A 16,774-nucleotide genomic window follows, 5' to 3' on the forward strand; every position below is an offset into this window, starting at 1 on the left:
CGTTCACTTTGTAATGAGCCCCTTAAATAGGGACAATAATCTCCCTAGTGATGGTTGTTGCAAACTCTAAGAAGCCCCACTTCAGCATATGGAGCTTTCTCTCTCTCCATTATTCTTCATTCAAACACTACCCCAGGGATGACAGCAAGATTGACAATGCCAGTGGTGACTCAGGCTGCTGGTTTATGTTCAGTTAATGTTTACTATGTGTTTCCATGTGCCAGCCACTGTGCTAGGAGCTGTGGATAAAGAAACTGAATGAGGCATAGGACTTGCGTTATGAATAAGACATAGTCCCTAGGCTTGAGGGAGTGCTAGGGGAGAGCAGTGGGGACAAAAAGTAGACTGTTCCCAAGAGTGTTATGGAAACCCAGAAACAGGGTACCTAACCCAGCAAAGGGATCCAAATATAGCTACCATACCCAAACCTACACTATGGGCTCATAGCAGGGCCTCCAGGGATTTGAGGGGGCCTCTACTTTTTAATAACAGCTGCCATACATTGAGCACTTACTATGTGCCAGGTACTGTGCTAAGAAGTGTTTTACATACATCATCTTATTTATTCCTTTGAAGGAAGTACCCTTGCCATTCCTATTTTTAAGTTGAGATGACTAAGTCAGTGAAAGTAAGTGACTTTGGCAAAGAGATGGTAAGGGGAAGAGCAAGGATTTGAATCCAGGTCTGACTCCAGAGATGGGCTTGAGGGTTCTTCGGAAAAGTTGTAAATTTGAACACACACAGATCTTTCCCCAAGTTAATTTTAAGATATGTATACTTTCTACTGGTTTAAATTATGGGATTCCTAATCATGAGTCAGAAAGTGTCTCTTATTACATTATTAAATTGCTCAGCACTGCAGAGACTGCTGGGACTCATATCTTTCCAGGTTCGTTCCCTAGGTTTAAGCTGTCTTTTGTATTTCCAGTTCGGAGACTTTATAGTTGTGTGGTGCAGATTTGAGGAGTATGTTAAGTGATTTGTTTCCCTGTAGAACTTAAATGGTGTTTTGTCCCAGTGTTTGAGTTGAGCTTGTTTTGTTTACTAAATTCCATTCCCTTATAGTTTCATAGGAGGAAATGCCAGTCTTTACCCAATAAAGCCAATAGAATAGAGGAACATCTGCTTATGTTCTCAGAGAGATAGAAAGCATTTAGCAAAATGTATACCAGCTCTGACAATAAAACCACAAGAATCACCCTGCCAAAGAAAAATCCAGAGCTCTTCTTAGATAGTAAAAGGGCTCAAATTATACCAGGAAAGCTGACCTTTCTAGATTTTCTTCTAGATGAGTTCCCCATTCTGGTCATTCCCAAATAGGGCTATTTATGTGACTTAAAGTTTGAAGACTTCTGCTTCCCTTTTACCCCAAGGCTGGTAGAAGGAAGAGAAGAAAGGATTTTGTTTGAACCCCTCAGAGTCATATGCTTATTAGGTATTTGTTCAGTTAGGAAGCTTGGGAACATTTCTTTGTATCAGACATGAGTGAACACTTGGGTCTGGTCAGCTGGCCCTGAGGATGCTGTGAGTGCTGAGCTTGGAGAAACAACACTTTTTCAAATATTGGGCTCCAAGGTGTCCTTGCTTCTAATGAACTCTCCATTCCCCAAGCCAGGAAGGAGACAAACTAAGACTACATTTGCTTTCCTGCTCAACTCCCCAACACTCACTTCTCTTGCCCTTCACCTTCATTTCCCCATTACTTGTCCTTTAGCTTCAGCCAAGTAGTCCAAAGTCTTTCAGGTCAAAAGCATCGGTTTCCACCTCTGCTGGGAAAGTCGACCCAGTCAGTGTAGCTTTATGTAAACCCCTTAAGGATTCCAGCCATACTTCCCAGTCTGGCCTGCTGGGCCAGTCCCCCTACTTTAGTCTTATCATGGACTGATCCCTTTCCTGTCCATTTGGTGAATTGCCAAGTTTAGCTTAAAACAAAAGTCTAAGCCTATGAAAAATGCAAGCACCTCTGTTTATGTTCTTTATTCACTCATATGAGGGTATGCACTAGATTTCATCTTAGCTGTGAGAAATGACCCATTATAAATTGGACCTATTTAATGAAAGGCTTGCTTTAGTCCTGGGGGAGGCAGTGTATATTACAGGTTGCTGAGAGCCTTAGAAGGTGTTGCTGCTGCCACCCAACTTTTTCCCTTTATTTTCCTTCTCCTGCCAAGATTTTCCTTTATTCTCCAGCTTTCTCTGGTTTCTGACTCCCGTTTTCCTTCCTTTTCCTTTTAGCCACTCTTCTCTCTATCTTCTGTGGCTTTGCTTTCTGGGGCAGAAACCAAGGGGGAATGCAAAGACCAGGAGATCCTGGATTTTCCCCTGGGGACACAGCATCTCTTGCTGGTAACTTATATCACTTGGTCACTGTCAGGGCCATTTTCTGAGTCACTGCCTCCCAGTGCTCCTGAAGAAGGAAGGCCACTGTGACAGAAATGCACATTGGTTCTGTAGAGTGTGGGTCAGCCATCCTGCAGAGAGAGGTCAGGCTAAGATGGAAGAGGGGAGCTGTGTGTGTCCTAAAAAGGTGATGCTCCTTTTCTGGGGCCATCAGCCTGCAGGCAGCTCAGGAAGTTTGAGGTGACTAGACCTAGCAGTAGGCTCTTTAGATGTTTTTTATGCTATGTGGTGTGCAAGGGTTCAAAGCTCTGCTCTTCTGAGCTGCCTGCCCCATTAGTAAAGTCGACTCTTAGGCAGGAACCAAAATGCACCAGGCCAGTTCCCCAGCTGCAACAAAGCCAGATCTTTCCCAAGGTGCTTGCCTGTTGCTAGGAAACTATGCACTGGTACTGTGGGCCTTCTCCCCACCCCTCCTCCAACAACTCAAACCCCACGGGTGTGTGGACTGCAGCCAATGAGCTCTGTAGCTCTGCCAGGAACTCTTCAATTTTATCCTTTAGACTCCCAGCATCCTCAAAGGAAGTGAAAATCATCCCACCCCTTCCCCCTAATACTTCCCAAACATGAAACTGAGAAGTGAAAACCAAAGGCCGTTATACCATCCCCTTTTATTATCAAAGTGTACAACTGCCACCCACAGAAGTTGCTGCCCACAAAAGCCTTTAAATGCCTCTCAGGACAGAACTGCCTGTAGCTCCACTGTAGGAAACTCGCCCCTCCCCTCTGTGGCTGGGAACACATACGAATGGCCTCCCGACTCTTACCATCCTGGAGCAGGATTTAAAAAGGCAGAGGACCACACCCCCAGCATTGAATCTGGTCCCTGGTGGGTTTTTGCTCTCCTCTCCAGTTAAGTGGTCAGTGTTCTTAGTTGAAGAAAGCAGCAGAAAAGGAGGGAGAGAAGGAGAAAGAGTTCTGGAGATGGAGTAGAAAACTAGGAAACCATGATACTGATGTCTTAAGAACACACATTTTCTTGGAGGGAGGAGAAAAATTGAGATTTCAGAAAGGAATCTGGCTTGTCTTGAGTCCACTGCCTGAGGTTGATTTGCCTTAAACAGCTTTGCAGGTTGTATGACCCTGTCATTCTTTCATCCAAGATGAAACAATGGGTGGGGCAGGGCAGGAGGGGGAAGACTGCCCCTACAGTCTCTTTTCAGTAAGGCATAGAAACCTGGGCAGTGGTCAGGACCAGGGATGAAGAGAATCAGCCAACTGACCTCAGGCTCCAGAAACCTCATGTTAAGGCTGACTCTAGATTGCCCCAGGCTTGGAAAAAGGACATGATCTACTCAGACTCTGGTCAGCAGAACAAAGTAAAGGTGTGACCTCCCCTAACAGTATTTGAACTCTTCAGAAATTTTGGTGTTAGTGGCTCTTTTTTTTTTTTTTTTTTTTTAATATACCAGTTCCTCCTAGAGTTGAGACACAAGAGAAAATTGCCATTCTCCAGCCCTATTTGTTGACTTCTGTTTGCTCTTCCAGAGAGCCTAAAACTGGCCTCTTGCCTCTTGCCACCCCTGCAGCCCCCTCCAGCCTTCAGGCCCCAGTTATGCTCCACTGTTGTAGCAAGGCAATAGTTCCCATGAGGTATGACCATATTCTTTGAAAATAGTATCATTTTTTTAAAATATGCCAGGTTCATCTTATATACTCCTGAGGTTAGTCACTCATTCAACATTTATTGAATACCTACTACTTGCCAAGCTCTGTTCTGAGCTCTGGGGGGATACAGCAATGAACAAAACAGGCCAACTCTCCTTGAGCAGGAAAATCATTAGGGTCCAGGGTATACGTGAGCCAGGCAAAGAGAAGTGGCAAATGACTCCTAATAATTCCCTGGGTATTTCTTAAATCCAAAACCACTCCCTTCTCAAAGACCACCAAAGTTAGACAACACAAAGTAAAATGGAATCCTCCGTGTCTTGACAACCTGAAAGATTGCTCCTCCCTTTTATCCATACCTTTGTTCTTCTTTTCTCTCAACCCTACCCTGCCCTTGCTAAGATGAAATCAAAATTATTAGGCTTAGATTAAGACTCCATATCCAAGAAAGCCACTTAACCTCTGTGACCTTAGTTTTTGTTTTGTTTTTTTATGAGATGGGCTCTGTAGTACATTCTTATTGCAAAGACTTTCCTAGGTATTAATGACTTAACCTCAAATGTTCTTAAGGCCCAAACAACCTTTTTGAAAACTAGTTGGGATGCTATTTCCATAGCTCAGGGAGAAGTATTGAAGGCTTGGTTTATAAACGTGGAAAAGGGCTTTAAGGGGAGAGGTAGGAGTCGTCCAAGATATCTCTGCATGAGCTTTACAGCCTGAGAGGCTGAGAGAAAGTGGGACCAGGCAAGTTTCATGCCCCTAATTAACTTTGTGAGGTCCTAGGAGCTCTTTGTTGATCCAAACAAAAACAAATTTGGTCCATACTCATTTTTAAATAACAACTGACTTTGGGGAATTGCAACCTCCCTGCCCAAAATGATGTTGTTTTATTTTCATTACACAGCATTCTGGTGTCTTTCCATCCTCCCCTCCTTCTGGACTTTCTGATGAGCCCCAGTCTGCCTCTCCTTCACCCAGCTACATGTGGTCCTCCAGCGCACCACCCCGTTACTCTCCACCCTACTACCCGCCTTTTGAAAAGCCACCACCTTACAGTCCCTAAAGAGGAATGCCTGCTGGCTACTGGAATTGTTGTGGCTTTTGTATTTCTGCTTTAGTGGAAGTGTTTAGGGTACACAATTTAAAGTGTGATTCTTATGCATAGTTTTGAGTTTTACAATGGCCTGCCAGGCTAGGGAAAGATAGGAATGAAGCTTATTCATTATCAGTGCCGAGCAGGGGTGGCTAGGCTGAACCCAGGACTTCCAAGAGGAACACTGCACATGCTCTAAGCAAGGCTGGGGATCCAGCCCAGCAAGAAGCTTATCATGTTTGGACATGCATTACCCTATGGCTCTACTTCTGTATTCAGCAGAAGTATGGTTGCCATCTGTTTCATTTGGTGTAAATTGAGTGTTGTCCTCAGGCCCTTAGCAGATTGCTACCCTAGTACCTCAGTTGAAGTACCTGGGTTATAAGCTCTATCTTTCCCTACCGCTAAAGTCAGTTCCTAAGGAAAATCTCCCAGATGATGGGGCTGCACAGTAGTTCCAATGCAGAGAGCCCTGACTAGGATTTTGTTTGCTTGTATCTGGATGTTGGAAAAAGCTGTCCCCATCTCTTACTCCTTTCTTCTCTATGAGTATTGAAAAAGTTGCTGTCGTGATCATTCAGCTCGGCTTTTGTTATTGGTACCTCCCAAAGGGAAAAGTGCAATATTCCCTCAAGTAGTGGGAAACAGGGTTGATTGTTCCAGAAGCATTGGAATACATAGAGAGCAACATGTGAGATGTTCTAAGATCTGTTATATATCTGATAACTTAGGAGACAGTGGTTCCACTACATGTTGCAGTATTACAAAATACATTTGCTACAGACATAAATCTTATAGTTAAAATTCAGAGTTTAAAATGCTAGATTAGGTTCTTGGGTCGTGACATGAATTGTTACTAATCTTTGTGACTATTTAATCTTCAAATATTGTGCTTCAACCCTAGCGAACCGCACGTATCTTGCACCCTACCCCAAACGAATCATCTGTGTTTTAATGCCACTGCTCTTATTGGTCCCTTTTCCTGCTGAGACCAATCATGACAGTGTTCAAGATTATGGAAGCATTACAGTGCTGCTTTAAATCTGCAAAACCTCAAATTTAGCCAACTTGATAACTTCTTAAGTGTTATTGTAGTGTTTAAAATCCATCTGGCACATTGTGGTACGTATTTGTACACTTATTTTAATCAGACATGGCTTTAAATCAACTTGATGGATTTAACATTTTGGCGCTCATGCCTTCAATTCAAAATGAACACTTTCATTGCAATCTTTTGTTACCCCAAGGACTGATTTAAAGAAAGACTGATAACCCTACAATCATATCACGTCAAAATACAGGGGCTACAGGAGGGTACCTAATTAGACAGTTCTGCAAACAGAACACATACTGGAAAATTTTCCAGCCCATTTTGCTACCTCCCAACTCTGATTAGAGGTAGCAGGCAAATGCTGGTGCTCCCATTTACCTTGTAGAGATCCAGCCACCAAGAATTATCAAGGCACAACAAGTGCACTCACTGTTCACAGTAAATGTTTGCAAAACATTCAGTTTAACTTTCAGCATCACGAATGATGTCTCATCCAGATTTCAAATCTGAAAAACTATAATCCTTTCTGTTAGGTAAAGTTACTATTATTTTCTATAGTTCTGAGCATATTAAAATTCTATTGGATTTCAAAAAGGGACTAATGACCAATTAACTTACAGTACAAATATCAACTTGTAATACTCAATGAAATTTTTTGCTGTTTACACTTTACCTTTTGCTTTAGTGACTGTGTATGACTTAATTTTTTAAAAGGCACCATTACACAGTATGTATATCCTACATTTATCACATTTCTTAAAGTGTTAAGATTCTATGACTCATTTCTATGTATTTTTCTTACTTTACAAAATAACTTGAAACAGTACAGATTTTGTAACACTTAATTTAAGCAGCTTCTTTTTTATTACATTGAATTATATGAAGTGCATGTTACCTTAGAAAAATTAATATTTGCTGCTTTACTCTTTTGCAAAACATTTGCTGTAATGAAGGAATTTGTATTTCCAATATGTACCTTGACTGTATTTTGTAATATTTACTGCTTTATTCTTAATTCTGCTTTAAAGTAATGAACTGGGCATGAAACATTAAAATATTAATCCAGAATCTATATAAACTGGATGTTGCTTAAAATCTTTATCACTGCCATGTTGGAAACCCAGACTGCTTTTGTGATGTTTCAAATTAATAAAACTATCCTCCTCCTTATCTACTCATATATGTCTTCATGGAATCTACAAGTGTCACAAATGCTCTAAAGTAGCTATTTTCAAATGGTGTGCCACAAGAATTTTTAAAATACTCTTGTCCCTTAGTTTGTCAAAATAAAAAATGACAAAAGCCAACACAACAGCCATCCTGTGTAAATGAATCAAAATTATACCTATTTTTTTGTCAGATCAGCAAACAAAACAAAATCAAAAAAACAAAAAACCAGGGTCCGGCACAAATAACACCCCTTTTTTATTACAAAATCTTTTATTACAAAATCATAAGCATGTAATTCTGTAACATAACAATATCACACTCAAACACACTATATGACATTTTAGATGAAATGTTCAAATTAAAACTATAAATGATTACATCCATATTATTACCCTACCAACCACATTCAAGCAGGTGTTACTTCTGCCGGACCCTGTATATTTTTTGGTGTGCCATAAAATTTTAGTAATTAGTTTATGTGTGCCCTGAGATGAAAAAGGTTGAAAACCACTGCTCTAAAGTGACTGACAGCAGCTGACTTACTTTTGACTATTAGGGTTCAAGATGCATTGGGCAATGCAAATAACCAACATATAAACCCAATGGAAAATTTTGTCATGCTGTCATCAGAAATATAGCTTCAATCTCCTGTGACAAAAATTGAAAAACAACAGAATACATAGGTCTATATAATTTATGAAAGATAATCTTGTAAAAAGTGCACTCAAAAATCAGAATTAAAACATTTTATTTTGCTGTATGAAGCTCTACGAACTAATCTCAGGTAACAGTTAATGAAAAGTGGAACTTAAAGTCATGATAGGGAAGATTGTACAAATATGAATATTACAGCATTAGGTGTAAATGAACACGGTTTCATATGATTGACAGAGGTGAGGAAGCCAGTGCTGTTGAATTAGCAATTAATTCTTAGAATATGCATGCTTTGACCATACAAAATACCTTGGGTGTTTTTTACCACTTGTTTTATCTTTTTGGTACAACAGGAAAAATGCAGCATCAATTCCTCATAGTAGTTGCACGTGGGGAATCATTACCACCAAAATGATAATGCTCATTTAAAATATATTTTAAAGTGAATCTTGCAAGATTTCTGTGGCATTTAAAAATCTTTGCTTAGTTTGAGCAGTTTCACCTTGTCATATCTTTTTAACAAATTGCTATTTCAAACAGTTCCTATCCAGAATAGTTATAGGTAATCTATCATATGAGCAAATTTGAAGCCAACTTGAAAGAAAAAGTGAAATTCAATAGCCAGAAAACTAACTATAAAACAGGAAAACCCCATGATAAGTTTTAAGCAGTGTCTTGCTGCAGATTTTCAACCCAATAAATATTGGAAGTAAAGGGTGTTAGCGCCAAAGGAATATTCCACATGAATTCCCAACTTTGAATATAGAAACTTCTAGAAAAACTGAAGACCCAGAAATACATGCAATTAAGAGTCTTCTGGCAAAAATACCATTTAATTTCCAGTTTTCCTCCTCCCCACAAACTCCAAAAGATACCTTCAGTAGGCACAGTTTAAATTCCATACTCAGGATTTACATACAGCACAGCAGCAGCAAAAAATTATACCCATATTACTTAGACTGGATAGTTTTCCATTATAGAATTCCTGGTTTGTCATACTACCCTTGTAGAAACTACCAAGTTTTATGATGACAAACTAATTTACCTAGAAGTTAAGTCTGAAAGGTCTGGAAGCTCTGCTGGCATCAGTATCATTCACACTTGTGGAATTATGTCTAACTGGTGAAATAGCATTAATGAAACCCAAATTTCCACTGAAAATATTTCAGAATGCACCCTATAGCCAAAGAGTAATGCTATCAATATCTGCACAGAAAGGAAACACATTGTAAGTCCAGAGATCACCGAGTCTTAAGTTATAAGGTAATTTAAAATTTTCCAAGGATTAATTTATAAAATGGTTTTTGAAGGTCTAGACTCACAGAACAGAAAACAGATGCACATCATTCTAGTCCTTGGTAAGCAAAGGATTATTTTTTCTTTCTCCTTGTATTATTGAAAATACTGATGCATGATACCCTCAGCTACCAGCTTAAGAAACACTGAAACCATTATCTTCAATCCAGCTTACCATCAGAAGAATGACATATGTGAGAAATTACAATTAAAGCTTTAAGTTCAAAGTCAAGAAATAGACTAGTTTTTAAAAATACATGGTTAAGGAGAAAGAAAATACCTATGTTGAATTAAGCATTACTTAAGCAAAGTTACACATGACTAATAACTATGCACAACAATCTTTTTCAGTATCTATTAAATTTTTTCCTTTGCAAAGTCATTTACAGAAGGAGTTCAACAAGTTAATCCTGTTATAAATGCTAGGCTATATTTTCCAACCTGCTTCCTTTTAGTTCTAGCACTTCCATAAGTTTTTACGTTATTTTCTAAGTGTTTAAATATGTGTCATTTTAAAAGGAAGAAAGGTGGTATTTACTGTTCTCGAGATAAATGGGAATCAACAAGTCTATATTACATTCCATATATAGTCTGATTGCTATAATATTGCAGCAATTTGCAGGTGGAATGGAACTTATTTTAAAAGGTCCTGCTGAAAGGAAAATACTAGATCACTGATTCAGCTATTTCAAATGAAAACTTCCTATTATAGATTCTAAGTAATATGAACATTGAAAAATATATGCCGGTAGCCCCCTACCCAAAATATGTAGGAGTCTCATTTCTGCAATCTATCATGTATAAAGATTTATATAGAATTAAAGATTTATTTTGGTGGCTTACAGATTCAAAATTTGAAAGTTTCCATAGGACTACTTTTAACCATAATGAGCAAAAAGGCAATCTCCATTCACTTACACACTGTTTCTATCTATGTAAGAGCAAAAATTCAAAAAAAAAAAACAAAAAACCGGCAACAGAACTTTTCATCTCCTCTTGCCTGCATTACAGAGATTAGTATTTTTGCCCACAAAGACCACATAGGAAAGGTATATATACACAGTCCCAGCCACCATTCTTTTCCATACTATGACAATAAAAGCAAGATTTAAATCTAATTGGCTAAAACTAATTCTTCAGATGAGACTTGTCTGCATGGCCATTTTCATGGGGGGAGGCAGGAGGTTGCTATCCATTTGGACTAGCGGAATACACAACCACACGGAGACTTATTTCAAAATTTTCCAAACAACTTTAGAAGTTCGTGTTTACATTTTATGCCATCTACAAGACATGACACATTTATAGTCTCAATATTAAGGAAATTGAGAATTCAGCAGTAAAGTGCTAACATAGAAGGGGAAACTTTAAGATATACTAGGGTATGCTAATAACTCCAGTTATTTTCAAAGAACATTCAGACTGCTTCAAATTCTATTCAGGAAACTATCTCTCCAAGCCTTTTTTTTTTTTTTTTTTTTTTTTTTTGCCTCTTTTAAATGAGCTGAAAGCTAACTATATAAACAGATACCTGGGAGGTGGGACTTTTCAATCTCTACTTAAACTTTCAGAATAATTTGCTTCTAAAAATTATCAACAAATAATCCAACTAAACTACCTTCAGATGACATGACAGATCAAATCCTTAATTTTCTTTATAGGTCTTCTGAAATCCTTTCCCCTTAATCCAAAACAAAACTTTGATATTTCAAGAGTTCAGTAAGATTCTGGTATTATAAATTCAAACTCAGTACTGCCATCTGTTACATTCTGTTTAAAAATTGAATCATTTTCCTGCTGAATAAAAATATCTTCCCAGGTCATTGGTTTGTTCTGAGGAGTGGATGTGGTCCCTACTGGAGGTTCTTTCCCAGCATCAACCTTATACCCAATACCATCATCCTTCATCACAGGCACAGTGCCTGACCTATCAGAGAGGTATGCATATTGTCTGATCTGTAAAGACCTGCATGGATGTAAACGATAAAGCTTTGAGTCTCCAGACGGATCTTGACTATGAACTGACTTTATATGTGAAGACATAAACTGATAGTTGATGAAAGATTTGCCACAGGCCAAACATTGATACCTTCGCTCCCCTGTGTGATGAATTTCATGCTTTGTACGGTATTCTGCAAGAGGAAATACCTTCTCACAGTAACGGCAAGGATACTTCTTTTCCCAAGAATGAATGTTAAAATGTCTCCGCAAGCTTGTCAGACAGACATATGACCTTTTGCATACAATACAGATATAATAGACCCTTCCGTCTACTATTAACTCATAGTGATCATCATGTTTTACTTTCATACGTTTGTTTGCTGTCTCACTGCTAGATGTTTTTGGTATCTCATTCTCAAGTCTGGCTTCCCCTTCGTCAGGGTCATCTTTGACAGGGATCACTATGTCATAAGTATCTTCACCGATATTTGCATAAACCTTGCAACCAGTCGACAAGCCTTCAATTTCAGTAGCTGTATCTAAAGTAATGATCTTCTGACCCTCCATTAGATGTTTTGATTCTATACCTGGATCATTAGTGTTTCTAGTAATTATATCTGAAATTTTTAAAGAATTGGAAAGTGGCTCTTGCAGAAGTGTAGGGATCTGCATCTTCTGTATCAGTGATCCATCAAAAGTGGTATTTTGGGGGATATCAGCCTGTGGGACCAAAGATGTATTACTGACGGCCGAATCTGGACTGGAGCTAATAGTGTCATCATCATCATCTATAATTTCCTCCTCCTCCTCTTCATTGGCCTTGTTTCCTGTTAAAACGGCACTGTTTGGTGTCTGCTGATTCTGCACAAGTAAATTGATTGAAGGAGGCATATGATTTGGAAGTGAAGAACTGACATTTGGTGGTGTAGTAAGTGGTGTCTGATTTAACAAAATAATGTTAGGAGTCAGATGTGTCGGGGCTGAAGATACCAGCAATTTTTCACTTCCTTGTGTTTGGCTCAGAGTTGCCTGATTCACAGGAGTAGGAAGTTTCTGAGTAGGTGTGATATTTGTTAAAGGGGGAGAGTTATTGCTAGCACAAGGTGTGACATCTGAAATAGCAACAGAGCCTGGGTTAGGCTGGACCTGTGCCACTGCACTGGTACTTGGTAAAGTCTCCTTTGCAGGCAGGATCTCAGAGCAGAAAATGACGTCATCATCATCATCATCTGAATCAGTAACAATGATCTTTTTTGTCTCATAATCTTCAGCAGATAAGGAAAAAGACTCTGTTATAATAGGCATTATAGTGGCCCCATTATCTTGGGCTTCGTCTTTCGATTTTTGTATTTCAAGGTTCTTGTCACTAGAACCAGGAGGTAAGTTTTCAGCATTACCATCCTGAGCTGTACCTGAGATGCTTTTAACCTGTGACAATGGGACACCAAGCTCTGCTATAAATTTAACTCCTAATAACTGCCCTGATTTAATTAACTCATCAAGTAAATCTGATCTAACACGAACAATTTTAGAACTATAGATATAATTGAGAATTTCTGCAAAGATCTCTGCTCTTATAAAACTCAGTTCAACAACTTGCCCAGCAACTGAGAAGAGCTGATGGAAGTAAGTACTAGAAGCAGAAAGAATATTCCTGTGGGCCCGGAATTTTCGGTCTTCCACAATAACGGTAACATCACAGAAGAGTCCATGGCCACGTTGCTCATTCAAGGAGTTCAGCAGACTGCCAGAGTACTGAATGTCTGTAGCAGAAATCAGTTTTCTACTCTCCATGCCTATAAGAGAAAGAGGGGATGAAAGACGATTAGGAAAGAAAAACAAAAGTACTTTATCATTCAGAATTTTAGCTAAAGCATCATTAAATAGTTTGTTCAAGTTTTTTAAAAAGATTTCATTTATTTATTTTTAGAGACTGAGAAAAGGAAGGAGAAAGAGAGGGAGAGAAACATTAATCAGTTGCCTCTGGCACACCCCCAACCAGGAACCTTGCCTGTAACCCAGGCATGTGCTGTGACTGGGAATCAACCAGGGACTCCCTGAGCTATACCAGTCAGGTCAGTTCGTGCAAGTTTTAACCAAAGTTTGCCATAACTTTTTGGCTTTTATATAAATTGTTCGTATGGATTGGGTTTTGGACCATGTGTCAAATTTCATGACTTCACCCTAAGAAGAAACAAGCAAGTTTTAAATTGATCTACAGATGTGAACAGTAATCTCTTCCTTTGAATCTCAAATACATGCATCACCACTAAGCAATTTTTAAAGATTATAATTAATTTCCTTAGTTCCAATTTTCTTTTTTTTCTTCAAGAAAAGTTTTAGCTGTCTTAAAACTTTTTTAAGAAAAATCTTCCTCATGATCACATAAAAGTTATTTCACCTGTAAATGAATGATTTAAATGTCAGAAAATCTTGGTGTCTGAAATATATACTCTTCCTAAATTTGAACTTATCTTCAAGAACATATTCAAAAGCTACTCCCTGCAGCCAATGACTGAATCAGCATTTATAAGCACTGAGAAGTATTACCTCTAAACTTCCCATTATGCTTCTGTTCTTATTTAAATTGCAGTGCCTCATCACCATTAAACACCTTTCAGTACCCTCTCCTTTCTTCCTCCCCTTTCTCTTTCCCCTCACCTCTCTGCTCTTACAATCTCCAGAGGTGGAATGTTAAAGAGTGCCAAATGAAGTAAACAAATGCTACTTAAAAAACAAGACAAAGGAAAAGGAAAGTTTAACATTTCTTAATGCTTATTTGCACGAATACATTTTATTTATAAAGAATTATGCGCATTGGTATGAGAACTTTTTTCACATTAAATGGGTTAGTGAAAATGAAAACAAACTTATTGGAACAGAGCAGACATTACTCTAGAAATATGGGGGGATGTCAGTAAATGGCATTGCTATTTGCACTTCTCAATAGATATTCCCAATAATAGTGATATTCAGTTGTGTGATATACACACACATACACACACACATATATATGTATTAGCTGATAAGTACTTTTGGTAAGGAAACACTTTTATTGCTAATATTCTGTCCCTTTAGAGTTACCAGAATAGTACCACTGTTACAGGGCTTTAAGTTATATACACGTGGAAGGCAACGCATCTCAAATATCTTCTCAGTATTTCAAAATTACAGCTTAAAAACAAAAAGTGAGAAGCCTAGAGAGCAAGGATTTAAATCATCATCAATAATAAGGCATTGCCCATTAACAGCCCCAAGGAATTCCAGGTTACTATGATTGCACTCATCAGAAAGGGTGACCTTTGGACAGCGAGCCAGTAACCAGGTCTTCAGAAATATGGGAATTTCGAAATAAGTCACTTTTTAGTCGATAGATGGGTTTTCTGAACACGATTCCACAATTTTTGTCACTTGCAAATGGGTTTTTCTAATGGAGACATGAGTTAAATGGATGTGTCCCGGTGACACTGGGAGTTGGTTTCATTTTATTTAGGTTTCTTCCTCCTCCCGCTTAGGGTGGGCCCAGGAACAACACAAATCGGTCTGAACCCACCCTAAGACTTGCGACCTGACTGCAAAAGCCTTTCCGCAACATTGGCAGAGAAATTCTTCACTGGGGGCAGGCGATGGTGGAAAAGCCAAAACGCCATCCACGAGGGGGTGAAACAAACCAACACGCGGCTCCCTGCGGCAGCTGAACCCCATCTCCCTTCCTCCACCCCCTCTTCCCCATTTGCACCCAGTCGGCTGCAACCTAGGTTTTTAACCCCAATTCAAGCAAAAACGCAGCTTCTTGCAAACACAAACGGTAGGCGCAGCACAGTGAGGGCGGGAGTAATAAGGCGAGCTGGGGAAAGTAGAAGGTGGCAAAGAGGAGGGTGGAGGTGCTAGGAGGGGATGAGGCCGAGCAGGCGGCATTGTTGTGCCCTGGGAAGGGGACGGAAGAGGAGGATGGGCCCGGCAGAAAGGCTCTAAATCAAAGTAGGGGCAAGGAGGAGGAAAAAAAAAAAACACAAAAAAGGCAGGCAGAGGGGCAAGGAAAAAGCCAAGTGGATCTCTGTGGAGGGCTCCCCACGCTCCAGGCCTACCCAGGGCACAGGCAGCCCCCGGGCCCCTGACGGCGAAGGGGACCGCGCCGCGGCCTTCCTGGTTCGCCCCCTCCTTCACTCCTGGGCCCACACAAAGAAAGGACCGGAGGAGCGAAGCCTCCGACTTGGGCGCTTCCTGGTTCAAACGGGGAGAATGCAGACGCAGGCGCGGCCCAGGGATGGAGGAAGCAGCGCGCCCCTCGCCCCTCCCGGGTCGGGCCGGGTCCTCACCTGCTTCCCTGTGCCGCCGCTTCTCCTCGTCAGGCCGCGCCGATGGGTGGGAGTCCTCCAACAACAAGAGGCAGGACTCCGCGGCTATTCGGCTCCTTCTTTAAACGTCGCTCCAGTCTTGGGCGACGTCGACGCGGCTGCCGCCTCCTGCTGCCACCGCTGCAACCGCTGCCCGACGCCGCCGACAGAGGGCACAGCGCGGGGGCGAAGCGCTGAAGTCGAAGTCTCCCTACACTTCCGAGCACATTTCGGGTCTTTCCGGAAGGGGCCCAGCTCCAGGCTCGCCTGCTTCGGCGCCCCACTCCGCCTTCGGCTCCTTCCGTAAGGCGGCATAGGAAAACTAGGAAGCTCTTGGAATATTCGGCCCTTTCCGGAGGGCGAAAGAGTGGGAAAAAGGAAAGAGAAAAGTAGGGATAATGCAGTCACTGCGGTGGCGATGCAAGGGACGCTAGACACTTTCATCTAAATCCAGTGTAAGCATCTCCGGTGTAAAAACTTTGAGACTGGGTTTCATTTCTTCTGCAAGTTGGAAACTGCTCTATTAGCCTGTTTCTTAGATGATAAAACACCTTGAAAAAACCTAATAAATGAAATAGATTTTATCAAATTGTGGTAATAAAACTTCTACGATAACAAGATAACAAATACGTTACAGTAACTATTTTTAAGAAGTCAATCTAGTGTCTGGACAAGTACTATCTTCTCAATTGACTACTAAATGATGCAGTACGATGTTAATTCCTTAATTTCAACTGTCATTTACTGACCGACTTGTTTGATCTATACCAAATCTTATCCTAGGTTCTGTGGAATGCAAAAATGAATAAGCCAAGATCTCTACCTTTTCAAAGAGCCCAGTAGAGAGACAACCAAATGTGGACAAAAGTGTTTGTACAAGGTATAGAACACAGAGAAGAGAATAGCAAACTGAATGTTAATGTTTCAGCTGTATTTTGAATGATGAATAATGTTAACACCTTCATTGTTGATTTACTATTATTATTTTTAAAGATTTTATTTCTTTTTTTTAGAGAGAGGGAAAGGGAGGGAGAAAGAGAAGGAGAGAAATATTGATTGGTTGCCTTTCTCATGCACACCACCCAGGGACCAGGCACATAACCCATGCGCCCTGACTGGGAACTGAACCAGCATTCTTTTGATTTGCGGGACAATGCTCAACCAACTGAGCCATGCTGGCCAGGGCATTAATTTATTACTTATATCTATTTATTTTCTTAATTATAT

At 40.1% G+C, this 16,774-nt stretch overlaps 2 protein-coding genes across 3 annotated transcripts in view; one reads left to right on the forward strand and one right to left on the reverse strand.

The window, feature by feature from the left end:
* The window catches only part of TMEM255A (transmembrane protein 255A), a 49,763-nt gene extending 42,344 nt beyond the window's left edge, over positions 1-7,419 (forward strand). The window contains exon 10 of one of the 2 annotated variants that reach the window (XM_024566773.4): positions 4,910-7,419. In XM_024566773.4, the coding sequence (XP_024422541.1) occupies positions 4,910-5,068 (159 nt within the window). In that variant the 3' untranslated portion in view covers positions 5,069-7,419. The remainder of the gene's footprint in view (positions 1-4,909) is intronic. The other variant, XM_024566771.4, reaches the window with a different exon arrangement.
* Positions 7,420-8,052: 633 nt separating this feature from the next.
* Positions 8,053-15,888, reverse strand: ZBTB33 (zinc finger and BTB domain containing 33). The gene is made up of 2 exons (XM_024567051.4): positions 15,530-15,888; positions 8,053-13,006 (listed from the first exon to the last, which is right to left on the reverse strand). Exon 2 carries the CDS (start codon positions 13,002-13,004, stop codon positions 10,986-10,988), a length of 2,019 nt encoding a protein of 672 aa, XP_024422819.1. The 5' UTR covers positions 13,005-13,006; positions 15,530-15,888; the 3' UTR covers positions 8,053-10,985.
* Positions 15,889-16,774: the final 886 nt, after the last annotated feature.

This window comes from Desmodus rotundus, chromosome X, assembly GCF_022682495.2.
Source record: "Desmodus rotundus isolate HL8 chromosome X, HLdesRot8A.1, whole genome shotgun sequence".
NCBI classification, from domain to species: Eukaryota; Metazoa; Chordata; class Mammalia; order Chiroptera; family Phyllostomidae; genus Desmodus; species Desmodus rotundus.